General features: G+C 49.7%; 2 protein-coding genes and 1 long non-coding RNA gene across 8 annotated transcripts in view; 2 read left to right on the top strand and 1 right to left on the bottom strand.

Annotated features, from left to right (window-relative positions):
* LOC144720804 (protein TANC2-like) overlaps positions 1 to 26,509 on the top strand; it is a 55,906-nt gene extending 29,397 nt beyond the window's left edge. For all 6 annotated transcript variants that reach the window (XM_078597865.1, XM_078597869.1, XM_078597867.1 and 3 more), the window contains 16 exons: positions 1,868 to 2,034; positions 3,123 to 3,440; positions 4,166 to 4,503; positions 5,374 to 5,482; positions 5,967 to 6,089; positions 9,459 to 9,695; positions 10,200 to 10,409; positions 11,897 to 12,017; positions 13,249 to 13,382; positions 14,305 to 14,428; positions 15,332 to 15,507; positions 15,760 to 15,892; positions 16,987 to 17,078; positions 18,697 to 18,843; positions 19,296 to 19,396; positions 22,613 to 26,509. In XM_078597865.1, the coding sequence (XP_078453991.1) occupies positions 1,868 to 2,034; positions 3,123 to 3,440; positions 4,166 to 4,503; positions 5,374 to 5,482; positions 5,967 to 6,089; positions 9,459 to 9,695; positions 10,200 to 10,409; positions 11,897 to 12,017; positions 13,249 to 13,382; positions 14,305 to 14,428; positions 15,332 to 15,507; positions 15,760 to 15,892; positions 16,987 to 17,078; positions 18,697 to 18,843; positions 19,296 to 19,396; positions 22,613 to 24,305 (4,223 nt within the window). In that variant the 3' untranslated portion in view covers positions 24,306 to 26,509. The remainder of the gene's footprint in view (positions 1 to 1,867; positions 2,035 to 3,122; positions 3,441 to 4,165; positions 4,504 to 5,373; positions 5,483 to 5,966; positions 6,090 to 9,458; positions 9,696 to 10,199; positions 10,410 to 11,896; positions 12,018 to 13,248; positions 13,383 to 14,304; positions 14,429 to 15,331; positions 15,508 to 15,759; positions 15,893 to 16,986; positions 17,079 to 18,696; positions 18,844 to 19,295; positions 19,397 to 22,612) is intronic.
* The window catches only part of LOC144720809 (uncharacterized), a 10,123-nt gene continuing 637 nt past the window's right edge, over positions 17,073 to 26,558 (bottom strand). Inside the window, exons 2-3 of the long non-coding RNA XR_013585803.1 lie at positions 26,159 to 26,331; positions 17,073 to 18,365 (exon numbers count right to left, since the gene is read on the bottom strand). This is a non-coding gene — a long non-coding RNA (uncharacterized LOC144720809). The remainder of the gene's footprint in view (positions 18,366 to 26,158; positions 26,332 to 26,558) is intronic.
* Positions 26,161 to 26,558, top strand: part of LOC144720806 (adenylate cyclase type 1-like) — a 22,710-nt gene continuing 22,312 nt past the window's right edge. Inside the window, exon 1 of the mRNA XM_078597871.1 lies at positions 26,161 to 26,296. The gene's annotated coding sequence lies outside the window, so the exon portion shown is untranslated. The remainder of the gene's footprint in view (positions 26,297 to 26,558) is intronic.

Below are 26,558 nucleotides of genomic sequence, written 5' to 3'. Positions count from 1 at the left end.
ACATAAAACTCCCATAATGTTTGTATTGTACTTTTTGACCTTTAAATGTCAAATTCTGAAGGTTGTTATTTGGCCATTAATAAGGGCAATGGCAGCTATAATAGGCTCGCTGATGCTGATGTGAATTACTCTTTGGGAATTGACTTGCAGCCATTGCCACCTACATGGCTCACCTTGATTTCTGTAATTGCTTTACCAATGCCAAAATGATTTTAACAGTGAGTAAAAAACATATAATCGCCATAGCTATTAGGCGTCCAATTGTATTGACTGGCCTTCGCAGCACTCAGCTCTTGGTTGGAGACATTAACAGTGTTTCAAAAGGTTCAATTCTTTACGAAGAGAGACGGACATGCACTCGCACCCACGTTCACAAAAACAAAGACCCCCCATATAGCTTTCAATAGACTGTTGGGACAAGTGCTGTTAGTGAGCACCTATCAAGGATTGAATGGCACACGAGGGGGTGGGTGGCCAGCCCCCACGCTGTCCACCTTTGTCTCCCCAGTAGTGATGTTGACACATCGCACAAGATACTCATTTGAGGCTGAGTCGATCTAGGGAAGGAGGCCCAGGACCGGTTCAGATAATTGTCACTGGTTTGGCCGTGAGCGGTAATCGACCTCGGATCGCCGGTTTCGTAGCGCAGCGCGCCAACCGTTACACCACTGCACCCCACATGGCTTTGACTACACACACTCACACCTACACACACTCACATATGAGCCTGCCAGGGTTGCCACTGGACTGGCGAGTAGACTGATTGTGTCTGTATTGGAGCTCACGTGCATTTCAGTACAAGACGCTTATGTAAGATACAACAAAGGAACCACATGGCTCCTTATTTCCCAGACACTGGACTGCACTTAACCGTCTTATAGCAACACATGGGATATGTGAAAACGAGTGGGAATTACATCACATTGTATTGTATAGCAGAGGTGGGACAAAGTCATTGTTATGCAAGTCCAAGTCGAGTCGCAAGTCATCAAATTCATGACTCGAGTCTGACTCGAGTCCAAGTCACATGACTCGAGTCCACATCTCATAGGTGGGACAAAGTCATTGTTATGCAAGTCCAAGTCGAGTCACAAGTCATCAAATTCATGACTCGAGTCTGACTCGAGTCCAAGTCACATGACTCGAGTCCACACCTCTGTTGTATAGTATGGGTCTCTATGTGACTGTGGGTCTCTGGACCTTAATGTTCAGTTTTATATGGCGCAGTGAATGCTGGATCTCACAGTTGCTGAGGTACCACAGACAAGCTAGAAGGCAGCCCAGGTGGTGATCTGCCACAAACAATCGCCCAAGCTCTGAAGTTCTCGATAGTCTAAGATCTTTTCATCCAATTAATGAGAACTGTTACACATGTTTATACATGTGGGAGGAAACTTAGAGTACCCAGAGAAAACCCACGCGTCCGAGGGGGCAATGCTCTTATCCCATAAAGAAGCAACAGATGAGATTATTCCGCACTTCGCTGTATCACATTCTACTGGCAAGCCAGGTTATGGCACCACCATGCCCACTGGAAGGGAGTTTTGCAACATTTGTGCGATCCACCAACCCTTGCCTCCACGGTGCTGGATTACAGGCATGCGCCACCACCGCCCAATGGAGTCCATGGGTCTCTGTGCTGGTCTATGCGAGTCTAATTCTGACTGCTGTGCAGTGCAATCCATGGCTCACATCGCCCAACCAATGCAGGGAGTAACATGTGGAATCCATCTGGTGACCCCGGGCGCCATCAAATTGCTTTCCCAGCTCAACATATACATTTCTAAACTCGCTCGTTGCTTTCCAAAATTCTTAACGAAATAATCTCGTGTATCCATGTGCGCGTGGTCACCGTGCTTGGCACCAGAGGGGAAGCTGGCAGACAGGGACATGCTGCTGCTGGTGGACGGGCTGCACGAGGCCGAATTCCACAAGCCCGACCATGGCGACACCATCGCCTCCTTCTTGGCCGTGCACCTGCCTGCGTTCCCCCCACGCCTCAAGCTGGTGCTCACCGTCCGCACGGCCAGCCAGGTCCGCCCCCTGGCACGCGGCGCCCCACCAATGCCCACCGCCCTACCAATACCCATCGCCCCTCCAATACCCACCGCCCCACCAATACCCACCGCCCCACCAATACCCACCGCCCCTCCAATGCCCAACACCCCTCCAATACTCAACACCCCTCCAATGCCCACCGCCCCACCAATACCCACCGCCCCTCCAATGCCCAACACCCCTCCAATACCCACCGCCCCTCCAATACCCACCGCCCCTCCAATACCCACCGCCCCTCCAATACCCAACGCCCCTCCAATACCCACCGCCCCACCAATACCCACCGCCCCACCAATACCCACCGCCCCTCCAATACCCACCGCCCCTCCAATACCCACCGCCCCACCAATACCCACTGCCCCACCAATACCCACCGCCCCTCCAATACCCACCGCCCCTCCAATACCCACCGCCCCACCAATACCCACTGCCCCACCAATACCCACCGCCCCACCAATACCCACCGCCCCTCCAATACCCACCGCCCCTCCAATACCCACCGCCCCACCAATACCCACCGCCCCTCCAATACCCACCGCCCCACCAATACCCACCGCCCCTCCAATACCCACCGCCCCACCAATACCCACCGCCCCTCCAATACCCACCGCCCCTCCAATACCCACCGCCCCTCCAATACCCAACGCCCCACCAATGCCCAACGCTCTACCCAAATACACCGCTTGCTATAGACACGCGAATGTGGCCTCTCGGGAAATTGGAATATTCCATTTTATCCTCACTTCCGGATTAAATATTTATAACACGTTAATTTGTGCGTATATTTATTATGTATGAGCTAATGTAGAATTTAACGAATACGTGTGCCACTTAAAAAATACATGTTTTTGTGAAACCTAGTTATAAACGATTATTGCCCCTTTTTTTATTACTTTGAAAGGTACACGTTAGCTGCCACAGGGATGTTTAGTGCAGACAACTGCTTGTGAATACAAACGTCTTGCTCCATTAGCACGACTTAATTTTTCAATGTTTTTACCAAACCTCACACATGGCTCCGTTCGTCTCGTGTTTGTTTACCTTCGTCGTCCACTTCTCCACAGGATGTGACGGCGCAGCTGCCGTTCCCGGAGATCCTTCTGGACCCAGGCCTGGGCGGACCCGCTAGGGCCCCCGAGGTGGCAGGCCCCGAGGACGACCTGTGCAGCTACGCGGTGCGCCGCGTGAGCGGAGGCTGCCAGACGCAGACCGGGGTGTGGCAGGCGTGGAGGCCCCCAGGCCCGGACGGCGCCGAGATGACCCAGATGGCCGACATGGCCCCACGCCTTGCGGCAATGGCGCATGGCTGCTTCCTCTACCTCCGTCTGGCCCTCGACCTGGTCAAGCAGGGAAATCTGTCGCTCACGGGGCCTGGGTCAAAGGTCAGAGTGACCACTGACCCCTATGTGTACAATTCACTGGCAGTGTTCTCTGCTATTGTTTTAATTATTACTTCTTTGCTGATAATTTTTGCAACACAGCAACGATAGCCACGGTGGCGAGATGTTAACTACCTCACCTGGTAGACAAGAGGTTGGAGGTTTGATCCCAACCCTGACTCCTGCTGTATATTTGGAGTTTGCTTGTGGATTTTTCTCCGGGCCTGGTTTTTCCCTCCACACTTATGGATACGCGTTTAGAATATATGGCTGCTACAAATTTTCACGTGATAAGACACTTCATGGAGCTATCACTTGTGTGCCAGGTCGCTTAAAAAAATGAGATACATAGCTCATTGGGCCTTACCTGATAAAATAAAATAAAACGACAGTTGATATGTTAGGGGTGCGATGGTTTTGTACTATCACCATTTTCTACCAAATTATTTAGAGAGTGCAGTTTTAGGATGCAGTGCAGCTCGGTATCTGGCACCTGTGATCATTTCCTGGCCAGTGATATCTTCCAGCCTGCACTGACTAGCATGGTGAAGTATGGTCAAACAACCCTCAACAACCAACACGGGATGGGGAGGCCTACATACAGCAGTGGATTGTCAAAGGACTCTAAACAATAAATGATAAAGTACCTTTGCAAATGGCTTTTCGTCTTGGTGAGGACACACGCTCTGCCAGCAAGCCTCAACATTCGTCCCTGTGCCCGTTTTCAGGAGCTGCCGTGCTCCCTGTCGGAGCTCTTTGAGCTGCAGTGCAACGCGCTCTTCCCAAAGCGGGCGGACTTCATGCGCGTTCTCCCTCTCCTCAACGTGGCACTGGCATCCCTGCAGCCCCTTAGCGAGGCGCAGCTACTCCAGGCACTGCGCGCCGGCCACGTGGGCCCACCGCCCCCCGGCAGCCCCGCCGCCGACTTCCCGGCCGTCTTGGAGAAGGTGTCGCCGCTGCTGGCGCGTCTCGCTGACGGCACCCGCATGTTCCGACACCCGGCACTGCGCGAGTGGCTCGCCTGGAGGCAGGATGGCAAGAGCAAGAGGTTCCTCTGTGAACCCAGGTATGCGGCTCTCTGGCGGCATGCTCGTCTGCGTGCATGTGTGTTTGAGCGAGCATGTGAGCGCGATGCTGCTGTTTGTACGGTCCGTGGTGGGTAAGCGTATTCGCATGACCAAGCACAGTTGAGCGTAGTTACGACAAGAAGATTGAAACAAATGTGCTTCTTTCCTAGTGTTCAAATCCAATCAATCCTTCAGCAAGTTGGCTATGGTCTCTGTTCACCTAGTAGTAAAACAAGATTTACAGCTGCACATTGCCTAAAGTCTATTTGAAGAGAGATATATATACTGGTTTACTGCTTGTGTGGTAATGTGTGGATGCCCTAACATTTCAACAAATACTGACCAAAAGACAATTGGCTCTCTGAATAAAGAGACCCTGCCTGGAATAACGTGAGCAATTTGTGCGAGGCATGTCGCTACCTTCACCTCCGTGATTAATGGTCTGTACCAGGCATGTTCCACTACATCAGCACCGACATGCACAGGGGTTGAGTGTTAATTGTCGAGAACAGTCGATCACTTGGGGTGAGCGGAGGCTCGCCTTTCCCCCCCCCCCCCACCATGGGCGTCTGGATCTGCCACTACACAGGACCCATCACTCTCTGAGTGGATGTAGAAAAGACAGTAAGCATGCGCTTTCGGTTATTAGCACATTATGCTGTGTTTCATGCAGCGATTGCAATAAATAAAGCGTACATTTTACTGCTTCCTGGAATTGCGACTTTTTTTTACAATGCACGAATGATGGGGTGACACACAGAGTCCTTCGCCATATCGGGATGTATTTAATTGAAATGACTAACACTTTTGTTTTTGTTTGTGTGTGTGTGTGCGCTCGTGTTTGCATGTGCTCGTGTATATTTGGTCAGGAGTGGGCACGCACTGCTCGCCATGGCTCTCTCACGTCAGGGCGGCACACTAAGTCCAGAGCAAACCTTGGAGCTGGGACACCACATCCTCAAAGCACACATCTACAAGGCGAGTCTTCCACCCACCCTCCCCGAACACACACACACCAGTACCGATCCCTTTCCACGGTGCTATCTATAATTCATATCCTGAACCTTTCTCTTAAGCCCAAACATTTTGTTTCCCCGAACAAACTACACTGATGAGTGATGTTACCATTGTGTTCTTGTCGTCGTACGTGGCTGAGCAGCTCTGGTGGCTGGTGTCATATCACAGCGCTGAACCTTTTGCAGCTGTGTAGAATTCGCAGGCGATTGTTTGGATGATCAATGTTACACGTGTGTTATTTATACTGTATTTTATTTAGCTAAGAAACATGTTTTTCAGATCTTGGTTGATTTTAATGGCTGCATTATTTATTTTCCTACCCCAAGATATTCTTAACCATACTTTCTTTGCACCCTCAAGTTGCCCTTGCAAAAAGAGGCATTTGCCTCAGTGGATGTTGCCTGGTTACAAAGTAAAGTTGATGTGTGTGCGCGTGTGCATGCAGGGTCTTAGTAAGCGACCAGGCATCTCATCCAGTGTGCTACAAGCCTTGTGGGTGGCGCACAGCACCGATGGCCTTTCGGCAGCCCTTACCTCCCTTCGCAACCTCTACACACCCAACATCAAGGTGCGCCCCCACCCACAATCATTACAATTACCGTTGACTCCATCGGTGAGCTGAACTTCTTCTCTTACCTATAAAAGGCATTGTTTGTCTGTCTGTATGTTGGTGGCCGAAACTTGCAAAGGATTTGGCTCGCAAATCGTGGGGTTAACATTTAAAAAAAGTATCCAGGTACCACGCCATAAGCCCCGTGTTGAGCCAGCGCTATTCCGATTTCGCGTCCGTCACATTTAAAGTAGTTTAATAAGCGATTTAGTGCTGTTTTTGGTTATTTATTAGCTAGCGCATGCTCGACCCAACCAACTCACACGTGTTCGGTGGGGCGGAGGGCCCCTGCCAAGTCACGCGCGTTCGGTGGGGGTGAGGGGGGAATTCTCTTTTGCGTGGACACTGCAAGGTAACACACACAGATTTACAGCTCCCTTCAAACATTTATTACCATGTCTGTTTACTCATTATAAATTGCCTTTTATAGGTTAGATTTAATGACAGGGATTAACCAATGTTTTATGACAGTTATCCTAAGTAACACGATTTTTCTCCCCGACTACTAACTGCTACTATTAAATTGTTATATACAAAATGCCTATTATTCCCCACTATCTTTGCTTTAGCGACCACATCTTTACGTGACTGCATGACACTTATGCACACGTTTTCTCTTTGAAAATAGGTACTTTTCTAAATACTGTATCACTGTCCTGCTCACAAGAATCAGGTTCGAGGGAAAGAATAGCCTTTTCTCTATTCTTGAGTCATGAGCAGCCATGTAATATCACTTACTGCGCAGGGGCAAACCAATAAATATTCTCATTGCTATTACGTCTTCATTCTATCATATTTACAGTTGCCCCCTCAGTACGGGGGTTGAGCAGTGACGTTATGTCAATTACGCTTGATTGGGTCGATGAGGGCGGAGGAGCGATGCTCACAACAACGAGCGGAGCGCCGGGTGGCTAAAGCACAGCAAGTTGGCACAGTAGGGGGCACAGGTGGTGCATCAGCCAGTCATCTCGGTCATCTCAGTCAGTCGACCCGTGGCACCTGGGTCTGCCCCGTGACCTCCTGCCAGCGAGCGTTCGACACTTCACGTGGCCTCAAGGTGCACATGGCCTGGCACAAGCGTCGTGGTGACGTCACTGCCATTTAGTGGCGAATGGCGGTTGTCGTTATAGTTCCATGTGCTTGTGAGTCTGTGTGTGTGTGCGTCTATGTGAGTGTGTAAGTCAATGTGTGTGTGTGTGAGTCGATAAGTCAATGTGTCTGTGTATGTCTATGTGTGTGTGTGTGAGTCAATATGTGTGTGTTAATCGATATGTCTGCGTGTGTAAGTCCATATGTGTGTGTGTAGGTCGATGTGTGTGCGAGTCTATGTATGTGTGTGTGAGTTGATATGTGTGTGTAAGTTGTGGGGAGCGGTAGTGTAGCGGTCAGCGCGCTGCGCTATGAACCTGGCGACCCGGGTTCGATTCCCGATCACGGCCAACACCAGTGACGATTATCTGAACCGGTCCCGGGCCTTCCCTAGGTCGACTCAGCCTCAAATGAGTACCTGGTGCGATGTGTAAACATCGTCACTAGGGAGACAAAGGCGGCCCGGCGTGGTGTTGGCCACCCACCCCCTCGTGTGCCGTGCCGGCCTTCATAGGTGCTCGCTAACAGCACTTGCCCCTACGGTCTGTTAAGGCTAAATGGGGGATCCTTGTGTGTAAGTCGATTTGTGTATGTCATAGTCGATTTGTGTGTCTTAGTCGATTTGTGTGTGTCTTAGTCGATATGTGTGTGTAAGTCCATATGTGTGTGTGTGAGTCGATGTGTGTGTGTGAGTCGATGTGTGTGTGTGAGTCGATGTGTGTGTGTGAGTCGATGTGTGTGTGTGTGTGAGTCGATGTGTGTGTAACTTCGTGTGTGTGTGTGTGTGTGTAACTCCATGTGTGTGTGTAGCGCCATGTGTGTGTGTAACGCTATGTGTGTGTGAGTGTAATAAATGTCTGTGTGTTTGAGTCCATATGTGCGTGTGTGTGGAAGTCGATGTGTTTGTGTGTGTGGGTCGATATCTGTGTGTGTGTAAGTCGATGTGTGTGTGTCTTTTTCGCCCGGGCAACGCCAGGTACTTCCCGCTAGTTTAACCGTAAACAGAAGCCCCAAGCTCGAGTGAAGTCACTTATCCAGTCTCTTGGCCTTATCTCATTGCCCTAGCCATGGCACTGAGCAATACCAGCTAGGGTTGTGTTTATTCAGTGAGCTGAGTGTCTGATAATTAGTTGTGTAACTGAGTATTGATTACATTGAGTTTATGGCGCTTTCATGTTGCGCCTGAAACAGAGTTACAAAAATCTCTTCTTGAATCGAATCGCGGCACCAAATCATGGAACTATACCTACTTTAATCATCCAGGAATGTCTGCCCTTAACGCTTGTGACGTCACTCCACATCGACCAGCCCCCCTCATTAATATTCATGAGCAGGTGACGACCTCCAAATGGACACCTCCCCCACCCCTCCTCATTAATGATCATGAGTGGGTGACATCACTCAATATGGAGTGCTCCCCCCACCCTCACTAATAATCATGTGCAAGTGACGTCACTCCACATCGAACAGCCCCCCTCATTAATAATCATGCGCAAGTGACGTCACTCCACATCGAACAGCCCCCCTCATTAATAATCATGATAAGGTGACGTCCTCCAAATGGACACCCCCCCCATTCATAATAATTAGTGGCTGACGTCACTCCACATGGGAGGCCGAGGCGCCTCCTCCCCCCTCCTCGGCGTCAACTTACAACCCTCACTACAAAGGCAGAACCCTCACGTCATGTGATCTCCGTGACGCTATTGAGACATCAAAGTAAAAAGGACGTCATGATGAACAAGGGATTATAACCTTAAAATGAAATAAGTCTATGTCACCGCGCCCTTACAAATTGCACACGCATTAATGCAATGAATATCACGTCACGGTCTGCTTTTCGCTTACAAGTTTCAGATTTACTGCAATACACCCGTCCTTGGACGGACAAAAGGCTAGTTGCTATATGTCTAACATGAGCTTACCACTTACATTAACTCACGGCACGATGGTGACTATGACGCAGTAGAAGTCACACGTTGATTATTAAGAACAGAAATTTGCTTGGGCAGTGCCAGGTGAGGGAGGGAATGCAGCCGAGAGAGCGTCGACAGTGGAAATGGAGCAATGATGTCATGGTCAGGCTGCAACCCGGATTGCTACATCGCAGGACCGTGTGAAGTTGCAACTGCTTCGCCAACCCTTCCAGAAGTGGATCGACCGCGGCCGACGATGACGATGGTATTCACACACACACACACACGTGTGTGTGCGCGCGTGCGTCCGGTTCCTCGTCAGGTGTCGCGGCTGCTGATCTTGGCGGGCGCGGACGTGGAGAGCGGCACGGAGGCGCTGTCGGGCGCGCCGCTGCTGTGCGTGCACGCTCACCTGGGCCACGGCGACGCTGTCTCCCTGCTGCTGGATGCTGGCGCGTGCCCCGACGGCACGGGCGCCAGTGGCGTGGCGGCGCTCAGCCATGCCGCCGCCGCGGGCCACACAGACGTTGTCGCCAGGCTCTGCCACGGGGATGCCCAGGTTGCCCCCCTCTGCTCACTCGCGGCGCATTTCCGTGTCGGGGGTGGCATCAATCCTTCGATTAGTGTCGCCGCTTAAAGTCACGAGACCGCTTAGGGACCAAATCACGGGGAATGAGCTCAATCTCGTCAGCTCTCAGAAGCTGAACGGAGTTGAGCCGAGTTAGTGCCTGGATGGGCGAACGCATGCGTACAACGGGTGTTATAGGCTGTCTTCACCAACCTTGCGAGGATCGGTGTGAACTGTGGTCAAATAATCCCCACGACTCGCACGGCAATAGGAAGCCTTCATCCAGCAGTCGATTGACTAAAGAGCTGTAAAGCTACACGCATGATACAGTCATGTTTTAAGGCATCGTTAATAATGAGTGTGTTGCAAAAAAAAATCCACAAATTTCTGTTTTAAAGTATTCCTATGTCTGTACGGGAACATGAATTCGCACCAACATCTATACACATATTACCTGGCAAAGCTCTCATCCTTTGACACGTGTTGGCGCCGCAGGTGCCGCGCATTGACCGGGAGGGCCGCTGTGCCCTGGTGCACGCCGCACTGCAAGGCCACTTGGCCACCGTGGAATTTGTGGCCACCATGGACTGGAGCCAGCCAGATGAGCCAGATCAGCCGGGTCAGCAGGGTCAGCCAGGTCAGATCAGCAAGAGGCAGGCGGCCCAGCAGGCGCTCACCGCCGCTGCCAGCATGGGCCACGTGGAGGTGAGCAAGTGTTTCCGCTATTGGGGCTAACCGATCGTCCTTGCCCACGCACGCCCCCACTCCCCACCCACCCCCTCTCCAAACGCACGCTTCTGCAGGATGTACAAATGGAACCCATCTGGCATCCCCTGGTGCTGACGAATGGCTTTCTGAGCTCAAAATACAATTATAAACTCACCCGTTGCTTTTCGAATGCCGGCAACACGCACGCGGCAGTTTTTAGCTCCGCCTGATGGCTGGGCAAGCGTAGCAGATGGCTCTAAAATTACTTTATGTGTGGAATATTTAGGTGCCATGGTGCAATGATTAGTGATCCAGAGGTCACCGGTTTGATTCCTTCTTCCCGTGCGGTATTTGAGACGATGTTTCTAAAATCGCCCTACCGCCGCCCACCCAGCAGCGTGACTCGTACACTGCAGTCGATCGGCAGGTCATGTGCAGGTGGGGTATATTGTGGGTACGCCCACCTCTTCATACACGTCTGCTCGACCAAATACCTTCTGGAGTGGAGGTCCTTCGGGTAGCAGTGGCGTGAGCAAAACATTTCAGGGCTGCACGTTTACATTTTATGTGTGCATTAAAAAGACTGCACATGAGTGTTTAACACTGCCGTATAGCAGCACCCTATTCGTAAGGGTGATATTTTGGACAAAGGCCCTTCAGAGCATTGCCTGAAATATCAGCCGAATGTACATGTTTCAATTGTTAGGCAGTATTAACAATAAATCAGATTCATTTTTAATTCATGTTTAAGCACCACTGTCGGTGTATTCCCTTTTTGCTTTGTTACAGAATATGTATATGCGTATTCACACCCATCTCCAACACTGGATTCATGATTTCTGTTGCCTAGTGAACGTGTAAACTGCCTTTTTGTGGACGTCTTGTGGACGTGTGCACTTATGCACAAAGGCAAAGATCCCCCGTATCGCCTTAACAGATTGTTGGAGCAAGTGCTGTTAGCAAGCACCTATGAAGGTCGGCACGACACACTAGGGAGTGGGTTGTTCCCAGCACCACGCCCAGCCGCCTTTGTTTGCACATCGCGCCAGGCGCTCATTTGAGGCTGAGTCGACTTACCAGTACCTATTCAGATAATCGTCACTCGTGTTGGCCGTGAGGGAAAAAGAACTCGATGTAACCAGGTTCGTAGCACAGCGCACTAACCGTTGCACGACTGCTCCCCACACTTACGTACACACACACACACTTGCGCCTCTTTCTCCCTCGCCTGTTGGGACAAGTGCAGAAGAGTGGAAACCGCACGCATGTTTCATTGCAATGGGTTTTCCCATGACACAAGTGCACAGTTGTCGGAAATGCTGCGCCCACTTTATATCCACAGGCAGAAAAAAAAACACATGTGGAACAGCAAGCAAACATGAGGCAGGATACTTTTCAAATAATCCACTTACAGAGCATAAACCGAGTGCTTTTCCCTTTCAGAGAGCAGCAGGTGAATAAACGTTCCTTGTGCCCTCCACCAGGTCGTGGAATACCTACTAAGTCTTCCATCACTGTCAAGCGAGCACGAAGAGGAGGAGGAAGAGGGTGGGGAAGGGAGCCGTGTACAGATCGATGCCTTTGACACCCTGTGGGGAGAAACAGGTGGGATTTTTATTGATCCCAGTCATGGCTCCTCCCAAACCACCACTGTGCCATGGCACTGACTGTGCTGTTAAGTTCATTCTCGATGTTTTCAAACCTTGCACTAAGAAGTGTGGCATCTTTTTTTCCCTTTTGCCATTCCCTGTACATAAGCATTTATGTTTTGCGTTTTACTGCAGGTAATTAAGCCAAATCCAGTTCCAAAGTCCTGCGAATCGCCGAGTGCACACACGTACATGGAAGGTCATTTTCCCCGGTTGCTGAAGTTTGTGCAACATCTGAGCCTGGCAAGTTGCCAAACCCACAGACAATCGAAGTAGGACTACCCAATTAACGCTTAAGCTACACAGTGAGGGTTGGGGTACTCGTTAGACGAATAGCTTCCGTGATTAGGCCGGTTGCATCTACTGCTTGTGCCCCATGATTTATGAAAAAGACTCAATCTGCACCTACCACTGGTTTCGGTGTTGGCAGTGGAGCGAGCCATTTCTGTATTGTGAACAAATGGAAATGGTTGCGCTGCCTGACAAAGTCACCTTGAATTTGGAGGGCTTATAATAATCAATATTTTGTGGTGGTGGTGGTGGTGGTACGTGAAAATGCTTGTGAGGAGGCGGAACGTGGGGGCCGACTTGACGGGGACAAATTGCAGGCACTCAGTGGATGGGTGGACTGTAATGGGATTTCATAACTCAGGGCGGTGGCAGGAAGATGGTTGGTGTGCGGGTTCCCTGAGGGGCAGCCTGCAGCATCAGGCAGCGCTGCCTCTCTTCTTTATAGCTTGGGTCTGCGTGACCTCACTTGACGTCCCATGGCACAGCCACCGCGTGTAACATTGGAATGTAAATGTTGCGTTTTATTGAAGTCGCCACTTCACTTTTGTCCAGATGCATATTTTTATCTCTCTCGAAATGCTTGTGCTGAGAAATGCCTACAAAAAATGATTAGCGCTTACAATTTTCCATTTCACCCTTTTGCTGCTTGCCTGCTGTATTTTGAACCCTGCCTGCAAGCTCCGAAGAAATCTTTAAAGTCGTGTAGATCATTTTGATCCCGTGTCTGCCCTCATTCTGACAAACCTTACATATTCTTGCCGTGCATGCTAAAGTTTGACTAAGGTTATCCATAAACAACTTTGTGACGCCCGTGGGGAAGTGATGGAGGGCTGCAGTGCATTGCAATGGCGTGTGATGTCGCCCCCCCCCCCCCCCCCCCCGGGTTACGACCACAGCGCTGACGGCGGCAGCGGGCCGCGGGCGGCTCTTGGTGTGCGAGCTGCTGCTGGAGCGAGGGGCGTTGCTCTCCCAGGCCGGTCGGCGAGGGGTCACGCCGCTCATCAGCGCCGCCCGGCAGGGCCACTGGCAGGTGATGAGTGCCTGTCTCCCCTCTCGCTACCTCCCGCTCCTGGCGTGGGTGGCAGAATGTGCTCAAAGGACACCGAGAAAACTAGTGACCTCATGGCAAGCACGTGATTCCTGATGGCAAGCCTAGGCTTACGGTGTCCAGCTTTGTGTGAACAACGTTCATAATTTGCCTTCAAGCTCACATAAATAATGCTCATTAAGGGTAGGTCAAGGTTGGACCTAGCTCACGTGGAGTTTGTAACGATGAATCGATTCTTCAATAAAACTAAATTATTATGTTTATGATGCAAGGCATAGAATCATGCATGTGAGAAATTGGTTTCGTCTTTACGATACATGTGACCATGCAATAGGGTAACTTGACCCCGTGCAAACTAAATTTACCACAATTTAAAAGAAAAATAATATATTTGATTTGTGTCGTTATGCTGAACGTTACAGTTCATCAAATTATGAGAGGGGTGAAATAATTTCATGCTTAACCAATCATATGTGAAAACGATTAACCCCTTGTATGTACTCGAATATGAACAGCACATGTTTTTGTTTGCATTCTGACCACAAGTATTGTGGTTAATGCAGACATGATTCCTTGTTAAAGGTTTCAGTTTGGTGTTTTAACATCTTAACACAGCTGTTTTGTTGCCAGAAAAAGGGGAAAACATTCTCATGAACAGCGCATGTTAAGGTAATAGCTGTTTAATCCAAGATAGCGTTTAATCTGTTATCGCAAACTTGTTACTAAATGTCCTCGGTACCCCTTGTTTCCTTCCAAGACTATCCAAAAAGGACTTTGCCCTCACTCCTTGTACCCTGGTTCCAAACTGAGACTTTGGTCCCACTGTGTGTATGGATCGCCGGATTCTGGAGGACTAACGCACGACACAGAACCTGTCCGCCTGCCCCATGTGCCGTGCACACAGGTGGTGCTGCTCCTCCTGCGGCGCGGGGCAGAACCAGACGCGCCGGAGAGGCGAGGCCGGACGGCGCTCATGGCGGCCGCTTGCGAGGGCCACACCAACACCGTGGACGTGCTCCTGTCCAGGGGTTCGGTGCACAACGTCGCGTCACCCCGTTCGCACGACACACCGCATGACACACCACGCACCACGCACGGGCATTCGCCTAGCTCTGATGCCGAATAAACGTTACGCGGCCGCTTTTCCAAGCAGTGGAGACTGCTTTGTATTTGTCGTTGAGTGACCGAATAAGGATTTCTGCCGACGTGGCACTTGTTTAAATACCTCGACAACTCGCCACCTCATCTCAACCTTTGGAAGTTGTCCCCTTGTGGCACAAGGTAAACACTTTACCAGCCTGCAAAATAAGAATTAATGAATAAGTAGGGGGTGATTCTGCTCTGGTTTTCCCAATGAAGCAACTTTAAAGTGATAATTGGTTTTTTACCCTTCTATCTGGCAACAAAACTGACACCTTTTTACAAGGAGTCATGTTTGCATAGACCGCAATACCTGCAGTCATAATACAAACAAAAGACATAACTCTGATAATGTGCACTGTCCTTGAAGTTGATTGGTCCACACCCGAGACAGCTTTCCTTAGAGCCTAGTCTCACTTGAGTTGGACCATATGTTGCCAGATAGAAGGGTAAAAAAACAATTATTATATTTTTACTGGCAAATGAGGTTCCCATAGTGTAGAAACTTTAAAGTGCTTTGTCTGATGTATGATACCAGCACATGTGACTTACTCTGTTTGCAAAATTACATCACAGCATCTTTAATGTCCACTTTCATAGAAGCGTGTAGTATTAACAGTGAACACACCTGTATTATTAACCAGGGTGGACTGCTGGGCTCAAACCGCGAAACTCTGCGTCAAGCGGAAACTGCGCTCGCACTCGTCCACGTCACTGCCCCACGTTTCCATGACAGCTCTGTGCCCTGTGCAACAAATGCCGATTGTCTTTGACGTTTTATTTTATGGCAGGTGCAAATGTGTCTGTGGCGGACCACGAGGGGCTCAGTGCCCTGAGCTGGGCCTGCCTGAAGGGCCGCCTGGCCGTGGTGCAGACGCTGCTGGCGCACGGCGCTCCGGTGAACCACGCCGACCGGAGTGGCCGCACACCGCTGGGCCTGGCTGCCTTCCACGGCGACGCCGAAGTGGTCAGCAGGATGCCATTTTGTTTACCAGTTTTAACGTGAATATACACGGAAGCATACTTACCTTCATTATTGAGGAAACGGAACTTAAATCATCGTCCAAACTACATTGCCCAAACTACATCGCCGAGGTTGGTTGATCTGGGTTAAAAGTTTCCTGAGAACGGCCGTTCCACTCTCTCGGTGATTGACTGCGAGGATGTTTCTGGGCCATCTTTTTGGACTGCATTGTAAATGCAAAATGTATTCCACCAGGTGCAGTTCCTGCTGGAGCATGGAGCCAATATGGAGCATGTGGACGAGAGTGGCATGCGACCGCTGGACCGCGCAATCGGCTGCCGGAACACGGCCGTGGTGCTTGCTCTGCTCAAGAAGGGTGCAAACCTAGGTAGGTGCCTGTGCACACAGGTTTATCATTCATAGCAAATAGTAAACGCATCATACTGACGTTTGGGCCGGCCATAGGTCTCGTTGATGTGCCTTGTGGTCTAAGGTTCACTCAGTAAAGGATTAAGCTAGTGTAGGGCCTGTAGGATATGTTATAAAGGGGCCCTAAATTAAAAAAACACATTAAAACACACATTTTTTACTTGCATAGTAAAGTTATTGTATTTTTTCATTTGCTATACAGCCAGATAATACGACAAATCGCTAACCTTAAACACCCAGTCATTCATAAAAGTTGAAGGCAGTATAGTACTATAGTAATAGAGCAAGTGCAGAATCACTGAACCGGAATTGATAGCTTCAAAGCATTTAGCGCGGGGCCCTTGAAAGTGCGGGGCCTGTAGCATATGTAGCTACTTTTGCTACTAGGACAATCTGGCACTGGTTTCACTCAAATGTACTTTCCAGTGCCCTCGTGATGCCATACAGGCTCGGTTACACATCGGGCAGTGTGGACTGTAAACGTCATGGCAACCAAAGGTTTGTCCACAAACAATACGGTGGGGGGAGTCGTGAAATGGTGATAGTTCACTGCACTATGAACCCTGAGACCTGCGTTCTATTTCTGGGCAGTTGTGATCTATAGGTGAAACGGTCCTGGACGGCCCTCACTTAACCGACCTGCACTGACGAGCGTGCTGAAGACCAATTAAACAAACTCCGTGGCCGACGCGGCCTGGGGAGGCCCTCATCCAGCAGTGGATTGGCAAAAAGGCTGTACTCAGCCTAGATGATCTCAAGGCCTATAACATTCAATTTCCACAGTGCTGTCCATTTCCTATGGAGCCCATAAATCATTTGAAGTGATCTCAAACGTAGCTCTCTATTCTCCACTTCTGCGGGCCATTCTCTGACACAACGGGTTGCACTGCTCTGCGAAATATCCAAATATATTAATCTCAAGATGTGGCAATGATGGCACAATTCAGATAAAATAGCCTAAAATTCCCAATATAATTTATTGATTCTCTTTGGCAATGCTTTTGAGAAGAGGGAAGTGACACTGGCATTCAATGTCTCGTTTCCGGCACGTAGGCCCCGCCTCCTGGGCCATGGCGACGTCGAAGCCGGACATCACGGTGCTGCTGCTCAACCGCGTGATCGAGGAGGGGAACGAACTTTACAAGGTGGGGCACAGGGGTCTACTTGCCGACTGGCACAGCAGCGGGCGCTGCGCCACACACTCCAGGCTGCGACACTCCGAAATCCGTTACAGGTTTTTCATGGCGAACTCGCGTCGGGTTTGTTACATCAACAACTGTTATAATAGAGCCGTTGTTAAATGACGGCTGTGTGCCACACCTATCCTGAACTAATAGACGGCTCCACAATAAAAAGGGAGGGTGGTGTTGCTGGCTGGCCCTGTAAGGGACTGTTTATAACACAAAGATTTTTTTCAGCGATGACGGATGTTGTGGACTGAATGTTGTCAGATGGAGATAGCGTTGTCAGATGGAGATAAAGCAATCACTGTTGCAAGTAAAGAAGTTTTGTGAAAACCATTAACGTAAGAAAAAAATACAGCTTTAAAATCAACGAATTAATTGAAAAAAAAATAACGTCGGGATATGAACAGCAGTACCTACAAATAAGAGAAATCAGCTGGTGGGTGAAAAGGCATTATCTTCTATACTCATACTCTTTGGTTCTTTTGGTAAAGTCACGTAGGTATAAAAAAGTATAGATCACGACACAAGCGACCGTCATCAGGTGTGAAACAAACACAGCAGGAGGACTGCTGCATTATCTTCTGTTTCATTAGTGCAGCTACTCATACCTCTGCCAAAACTAACAAACTGTGAATAACTTTAATCCTTGTCTTTGTTACTTAATGTTATTCTAGACATGACTTGCATTGTTCATGTTGTTTGTGAATGGTGGCACAGTATAGCAATGGGTACTACAGGCACACTGCTCAGAATGGGATAACCACACGGATCCAGGAGGGCAACCGGTTGTGTTATAAATGAAGACTAAAATGGTTCCTGAGTCCACTTCACAGGGTGGTCTTCACTTCTGGGATTTAGCAGTCTTGGTATCAATCCCAGGCCTCTGAGCTTTCCCGGGTTCTCTCCTTGAGCATTTCTCACTTTACACTCAGGCTCCCTGGGAGGCTACGGTTAATAGACAAGTTCTTGCTGCAATGGCTCACATCTAACCGGTGTGGAGGAAGTCCTTGTCGAGTCCTGCCGCCCGAGTTAGAAACTAGCCCTGTACGGCACCGTAGTTCGTGTCTCTGGTAGCGTAGTATAATATTTGTTTGGTTGCTAGTCATCCCTCAACTTTATACTAACACACAAGACACAACCGCATCGTGAACCCACCTTTCTTCCGCGCTGTGGTTGCAACGCCGAGCGCTCTGTCATGCCATGTTGGTGCCAGGGTGCATTGTCGATGTTTCTCTTGGGATTTCCCTGCAAACCAGGCCATGGATGTGAGCTATTATGAAATCAAAATATCATCCCCACATTACACTCTCGTCTTGTTTCATTAGTTTCAAAGTGGAGGGAGTGAAAGTCAAAGCTCTCGCAGCCTTCACAGCTGCCTCGGTCGTCAAGATGTCGTTTTCAAATGTTTTATTGCTGTCCTGTGTACTGGTGTCCGACGTGCTCTCATGATATTTTAGCTCGTGTAAAATATAATGACACGAGTTCAGGTTGACGAGCACCGCAAGATATGCTAAAACTTGCCCCTAGGATGTAAGGGGCTAATTTGTGGACCTTTCTCTTTTGTGCATGCGAGCAGTCGGGGCGGATGAAGGAGGCAGCTCAGCGCTACCATTTGGCACTGAAGAGGTTCCCCCGAGAGAGCTTTGGGGAGGAGCTGGGCACCTTTCAGGACCTGCGCGTCACCCTCTACCTCAACCTGTCTCGCTGTCGCCGCAAGCTCAATGTGAGGCCCCATCTCGTAACACCCTGCCCCACTCGTGCTCACCCTCTCAGCCACCCTGCGCAGAACCACCATTCCCGCCGTCCTTTCTCCTCTACTGTCACGTCTCCTAACGAACCTCATTTTGCCTGACTACAAGCTGCCATCTGCTGTGATATAAATTCTTATAATGCAATTTTTTTTTCCCTGCTGACCTGGCAGAGACCTGCCTGCTGAGCCAGACAAGCAACCACTGAGCCACGCGGCAAGACTGCTCACGTAATTTGTCCCATAATGAAAGAACAATCTCTCAGAATTACTGCAGCTTAGCAGGCTTAAGTGCAGGTGTCTCCAGAGAGGTGCAAATTGTTTTCAGGCGTGGTTTCCGCACCTGAGCGCTGTGCAGCTGGCGAGTTTGGGGGTGGCGGCATGTGGTTAACACCGACGACGCTGTGCACCCCGTGTGATGCTGCCAGGATTATGGGCTGGCGGAGGAGTTTGCTACCAAGGCCCTGGAGCTGAAGCCAAGGTCGCACGAAGCGCTGTACGCCCGGGCACGTGCCAAGCGCAGCAGCAGGTGACGTGCCATTTATTGTGGGCATACGGTCATGGTACATGCAGAAAGCATTCCTAATTTCCACGCAGATATGTTTAATGCCGAGACAAATTTGCACTGCGTTTTTAGAAACACCATAAATTAGTTTACAGATTCATAACAAAAATGTCACGAGCTACGTTCACGATCGTTTATTTAGCGTGGGTACGAATGAGCCTGCTTTTTTACACATGAGTACGTGACCAATATTAATAACTAGGTGAGAGTCCAATAGTACAAAAGTCTGATTTGCAAAAGGTACATAGTGATCACATTTCGCAGACAAATATAAAAATAACAAAGGGTGTTCCGCAACGTTCTGTGCTGGGTCCAATTTTGTTCTTATATTTAAACAATCTTGGACTAAACTTAAATCGCTCAGAATTACATCTCTTTGCTGATGACACTATAATGCTAGTATCTCCAAACGAAGTCAAACAGGATCTCTAACATGATTTGGACTTGATTCATTATCAATTGTCATCACTAAAATTGCCTCCAAATCCCCCATAAAACTGAGATCATGCTTTTTTCTTGAAACAAAAATCTAGTTGAATTCCCTTCACATATTACGGATATCAGACACAACATCATTCAACAAACGGAGTGCTTCAAATACTTCAGTTTACCGATTGATTCAAAACTTGCATTCCAACCCCATATTGATCACATCTCAAAGAAAATCAAATAAAAAATAAATATTTTTATATACAGAAATCAACATTGTTTCCCCATTTGTTTTCAGCTGCAAATTATTAAAGCTAACATCCCACCACTTTTTGACTACTCTGACTGCTTACAGATCAGCTACTAACGGCACACTAAACCCACTTTATCATTCTGCTCTTCAATTTGCACTGATTGTACCATACAGGACCCACCATTCAGACCTCTACTTAAAATCCAGTCTCACATCACTTGATGCATGAATACATCTCCATTAGACCCTGTTCATCCATAAAATCCTGATTGGCAAATCTGTACTATACTTAGCTAATTCATTCACCCCATTGTCAAACCAAATAAATCTAAAACGTTCATCTAATTTCCTTTTTAACTATCCCGAGAATAAGAATTGGAATAAGCCTTTGACGTTGCAGTACCAATCTTTGGAACAACCTTGTTTCCTCCCTTAACATAGTAAATCTGCCTTCAGAAAATATCCTGAAGCAGAATATTAGCACTGGATATAACCACATTTTCAAATGTGATTTGTAACTTTGATCCTTGCCCATGTATCAAGAGTTAAATTGTAATGTGCAATTTTGTTGAGGGAATGTGTGTTGTCTTGGTGTGGTCTGGGACTGTTTTTGCTGCCTTGCTTAAGCTTGCATGTAGTGTTGAAAAATCTGCAAGAATGTATGCACTTTAAGTAACTTTATTTAAATTGAGTGACTTGTTTACTTTTTCTCTATTTTGCACTCCTATCGTGTTTTTCTATTGTCTGTTGTAACTTGCTGACCTGCCCCTACTGGAGATCTGAGAAAAAGATCTTCAGAGCTCATCGGATTCCTCCAGTCTGGATCAACATTCTGATCCGCTAAGAATGTCAAATCAAAGTGATTTCCTGCTCAAATGAGCACTGAGGTGGTGCTCATTTCCTGTTTTCCACCCTGAGCTAGTGGTGTAAATTCTCCTTTCCTATGGCAGGGGTGAGTCCATCCATAGGAGAACCACAAATTTCGATTTAAAGCTTTCGTGACTGCAGGGATTCATCTTCTTGGTTTTTCGGTAAAGTCACGTAGAAGGGAAGTAATAAAATAATAAAAATAAAACATAATAAAATAATTCTCACGACGTTTCGGCCACAACGCAAGCAGCCGTCCTCCGGTGAAGACCAGGTCTGTCTGTTTTATTTTTATTATTGTATTACTTCCCTTCTACGTGACTTTACCGAAAGAACCAAGAAGAGGAAAACCACAGTTAAGTTCTCCATAAAGTGGTCTATTTTATCAACCCCAGAGGGATGATGGGCTGAGTCAACCCCCAACCTAGATTTAAACTCACAACCGTCCAATTGCGAGCCGCTCGTTCTACCGCTGAGCCACCTGACTGGGTTGCTAAGGATATACAACATGAAAATGTTTCTTCGGTGCAGGGAATAAATAACACATTTTTTTTAAATTCCACAACGTGGAAATCATGTTTCTTTGCCACATATAAGTCACATGTATAAGAACGATCATAGCGATGTCTCACAGCCGTATTACAATGCTGCCCTGCTTAAATCCTTATCCGGTAACTGAAGAAACCACCATATTTATTTCTAAAGGAAACATGTGCCGTGTACAAACACTGTTAGGCTGCCAGTGAAAAATGTACCGAAGCCTTGTGCGGTATGTCAGGCAAAGTAAGGGTCACAGCAGTCCAGCAGAGCATGCAGATCCTTCTTGCCCCATATGTGCACATGTTTTTACAGACGTGATGAATATGCTTGTTACCCCCCACCATCCCTGGTAGCGCTTCTATTAGATTGTGTGTATCTGTGTGGTTTTGTAAGAATGTGCTGGGTGTGTCTGTGAGAACATGTGGGGAGCATGAGTGTTGCGGTTAGCGTGCTGTGCTATCAACCCGGTGACCCGAGTTGGATTCCCGCTCATGGCCAACACCAGTGACGATTTATCTTAACTGGTCCTGGACCTCCCCCCTAGGTCGACTGAGCCTCAAATGAGTACCTGGTGCAGTGTGTAATAAACATTGCCACCAGGAAGACAAAGGCAGCTGGGCGTGGTGCTGACCACCCACACCCCTTTGTGTGTCGTACGAGCCTTCATAGGTACTCACGCACAGCACTTGCCACAACAGTCTGTGAAGGCTATGTGGGGGTCTTTGTGTGTGCCTGTAGGGAGCATTATTGTTGTGGTTAGCATGCGGCGCTATCAACCCGGTGACCCAAGTTCGATTCCCACTTGTGGCCAACACCATTGACGATTATCTAAACCAGTCATGGGCCTCACCTAGGTGAACTCAAGTTTAAATGAGTATCTGCTGCAGTGTGTAAACATCACCACTTAGGAACCAAAGGCGGCTGAGCGTGGTGTTGGCCACACCACCGCTCTCATACACCGTGCCGGCCTTCATAGGTGCTCACTGACAGAACTTACTCCAACAGCCTGTGTAGGCTCCATGGGGATCCTTGTATTTGTCTGTGTGTCTGTATCTATATGCGTGTGTCTGTGTCTGCATTTGCGAGCTCAGGCAGTTCCTCGCGGCGCTCGAGGACCTGCAGCACGCGGCGAGACTTTACCCCGAGAACCGTGAGGTGGCGCGCCTCCTGGCGCGCGTCATGGACGAATGCCGGCAGCAGCAGCAGCACATCGCTCACCAGGAGGAGCCGGCGGAGGAGGAAGAGGAGCCGGAGGAGCAAGAAGCAGAAGACGATCAAGTGGCTGCCATGCCAAACGAAGAGGTCTGCTACCCGGGACCCCCCAGCGCAGAGCAGCGCTATGGCGAGCGACAGGGAAGGGGGGACGGCAGTTACCCGGAGCCCATGTTGCAAAGGGCCGTGTCCATCGCATACGGAGAGTTTGACTGTGAAAACGCTTCTCCCCCGACCACACGCATTCTGCAGCGCTGCCGGTCGTTTGTGCTGCCGGACGAAGACACGCAATGGCACGGAGGTCTGCAGCAGGACATGAGGGCCAAGTGCCAAATAGGGACTGACGTTTGTGGACAGGCGGAGATCAGGCGCGGGCTGCAGACCCTCATGATGCCCCGTTCACGACACGACTCCGGCCGCGGGGACCAAATGCTGATGTCGTCGCCAGCCCCCATGCAGTGGCTTGGGAACAGAGACAATGGGTATTCTGACATGGACATGCAATACGAAGCGCCGGTCTCCGCCCTGCACAGGGCCGCGAGCTACCAGAGCTGCAACGTGCCCATCTGCCAGCAGAAGGTGGACCTCGCCGGCAACAGGCCCTTGCAGTCCGTAAGGTCCTGTGGAGAGTGCATCGCTGACCAATACATGGAGATGAATGTGCCACCTTCTGCTATGTTTGGCTGCGGCGATGTTCAACAGTGCATGAGCGGTGGGGCTTATGATGTACCTGACCATCAACAGAGCAGCAGTAAATCTAGATTGTGCGGTGACCTCGGAAGCAACGCATACAGCTGCCCCGTTGGCATGGGCCCTTCCGAGTTGCGACGCCTCAACACCACCCTGTGCCCTTCGTCCCTTTTGTCTGTGAATGCTGGCTTGCGCGCCTCCACCCCCTGCCTTGCCGAAGGAGGCGGCCGCTCCTATAGCTGCAACCAGCGAGATGAGTTTCGCACCTGTACCATGCTGGGCCCCCGATCGTCCAGGACAGAGGAGCGCCTCTCCATGGAATCCCCTCCGTACGGCCAGTGTGACAGCAAGGGCTATTCCAGGCCCTTCATGGGCATAGCGGACAAGAGGGTGAGGACGCAGCCGTCCCTCCAGCAGCCGTCCCTCCAGCAGCCGGTCCCCTTGTCCCAGTGCCCGCCGATGCCAACTCGTCAGCAGAGTAGGGGCTGGCTCACTTCGTCCGTGGACCTCATCGTGTCAAACCCAGCGCCCTGCACCAGTAACGATTATTACAACAACGACGACCACGGCCTGTCGTCCTCGGCAGGAATGTGGCAATCGGAGAGCGTCGCTCAGTGCGGTCGCCCGAACGGAGGGGCCTTCAGCTGGCAGGCGAGCGAGCCGGACCCGTACGCTCCGCACCCCCAGAGCGGCAGCGGCGGCGTCGTCATGCCGGGCAGGCGGTTCGCGCGGGAGAGCTCGACGTGTTACGAAGACGCTTGCGGGATTTACGGCTACCAGGAGAGCGTGGGTGCAGTTGTGGAGCGGGTGGTGAGGCAACCGAGGCCGCCCTGCCGCTCCCCTCTCTTGCCAAAGCGTCCTTTTGTCGAATCCAATGTTTGAAGGCGTCGCGGGACATTTTTTTCCCTCCCATTATTTTTTTGAACTTGGTATTGAAGCAGAGTTTGACTTTAAAAGTTTACATTTACTTCCATGCCCATCAGTATCGACTTGCGTTTACCTTAATGACCTGTTTTAAAGAATAAATCGTGTATTGTTATTTAAGACAATGGAGAATGCAACTTAAGTCAGCCATATTTGTAATATTGTAATATTTGTTGTTTCGGAGTGCGGGGATGGGTGGCGGCGGTGAGACGGAGTCGGGACTTTATTTCTGCAGTTGAACCACTGTCAACTTAAAAGGAGTTTCATTACAATTAATGTTCATTCCTAAAAATATCAATTTTTGCTTTTGTGATGCCAATGTAAAAGCATTGCTTTGTGAATTATAGAATTAGTTTTACGGACGATATCCCTCGATTGTAAAATAATGGGTGAGCTTGTTGGAGCCACATGCCGTAAGTGCTGGTGATGGGCTTTTTCCCTCTTGTCGCTGTTGTCTGCTTGTGAAAGCTGCACACTGTACTTTCAGTCTCTTGAATGATTGTAAAAAATGTGGAAATATTAAACTCCATTTTGGTTGCAGCCATGAGATGTGTAAGGGCATCTGCCAGCCATCTGAGGAGATGCTTGCGGTGTGGAGCTGGGTGTGGAGTTAGTTTGGAGCTGGTGTGCAGCTACTGTGGAGATGGTGTGGAGCTACTTTGGAGCTGGTGTGGAGTTAGTATTGAGCTTGGTGTGGAGCTACTGTGGAGCTGGTGTCGAGCTGGTGTGGAGCTACTGTGGAGCTGGTGTGGAGTTAGTATTGAGCTGGTGTGGAGTTAGTTTGGAGCTGTTGTGGAGCTACTGTGGAGCTGGTGTGGAGCTACTGTGGAGCTGGTGTGGAGCTACTGTGGAGCTGGTGTGGAGCTACTGTAGAGGTGGTGTGGAGCTATTGTGGAGGTGGTGTGGAGTTAGTTTGGAGCTGTTGTGGAGCTACTGTGGAGCTGGTGTGGAGCTACTGTGGAGCTGGTGTGGAGCTACTGTAGAGGTGGTGTGGAGCTATTGTGGAGGTGGTGTGGAGTTAGTTTGGAGCTGGTGTGGAGCTACTGTGGAGCTGGTGTGGAGCTGGTGTGGAGCTACTGTGGAGCTGGTGTGGAGCTACTGTGGAGGTGGTGTGGAGTTAGTTTGGAGCTGGTGTGGAGCTGGTGTGTAGCTACTGTGGAGCTGGTGTAGAACTCGTGGGGCTGGTGTCGAGCTGCTGTGGAGCTGGGGTGGAGCTCCTGTGGAGAGCTGGTGTATGTATGTTGAACATCGTTCGCACCGTACGTAGCCAACCGTGCTAATCGGAGGTGCCGCGGAAGGACAGCAGAGTGGCCCATCGGCTCATGCTCTTCAATGTTATTTTATTTTTTATTTTTACGTTCCAAAAATAAATAAAGCAACTGTTTATTATTTTGTCACCCACTGTACCACAAGAGCACATTCATTATTGTGCGGTTTGTCGTGATTGCAGTTGGTAAATGTTGCTACAAGTTGAGCCCGCCACAAAAATCTGACAGACGTATCAACATCCATTAAACTGGCTTACATATTGCACAAATCACATCCACGTTAGGAAATATCAAAGGCCCGTAGTGGTAACGGCAGCAGCAGCCTGCTTTACAAGCCCGGCCACCCCAGGTTGTGCGCTCGTATCAGGCAGGTAGGTGTCCGCAAGTTGCTTTGGACTTTGAGCAGAGTTGGGGGGGGGGGGTGGATATGTGACTCTTCCCCGCACACCTTTATCCGGCTAGCGGAGGTCCGTGGGAACCACGCACCCTGCTCGTCCTGCACACGTGCTCCCCCCCCCTCTCTACTGCTCCCCAGAAACTTACCCCTCCTCGGACCCTCTCCAGACGCAGCTTCCCGGCACGTGCTCCCTTCAGGTCCCTGGCTAGGCTGTGTGTTTGGTTTCGGAGGCGTTGAGGACAGGCGAAGCGGCGGATCAGAGCTGTGTGGAGGAGTCCAGCCAGGTGAGAATCGCAACCGTCATCTTACTGCAGGGACCCTAACACCAAACAGCAGCCATACGGGGGCACAACTCATACCTCGCACACAACACACGGCGACGTGAACTGCAAATTATGTTATGACTGTACAATGCGCGTGGAATAACACAGTTGGGTTTTCATCGTGGGCCCCATGCGCATGGTTTTGAGCGGTATTAAACGCCACCTGTAAAATCACCGAAAGTTGCGTCGTGTCTGGGTTTGCGCCGACACCGAACTTGTGTGT

Source organism: Lampetra planeri, chromosome 10 (assembly GCF_965212315.1).
Source record: "Lampetra planeri chromosome 10, kcLamPlan1.2.h2, whole genome shotgun sequence".
Taxonomy (NCBI): domain Eukaryota; kingdom Metazoa; phylum Chordata; class Hyperoartia; order Petromyzontiformes; family Petromyzontidae; genus Lampetra; species Lampetra planeri.
This window is presented reverse-complemented; position numbering and strand designations above follow the sequence as displayed.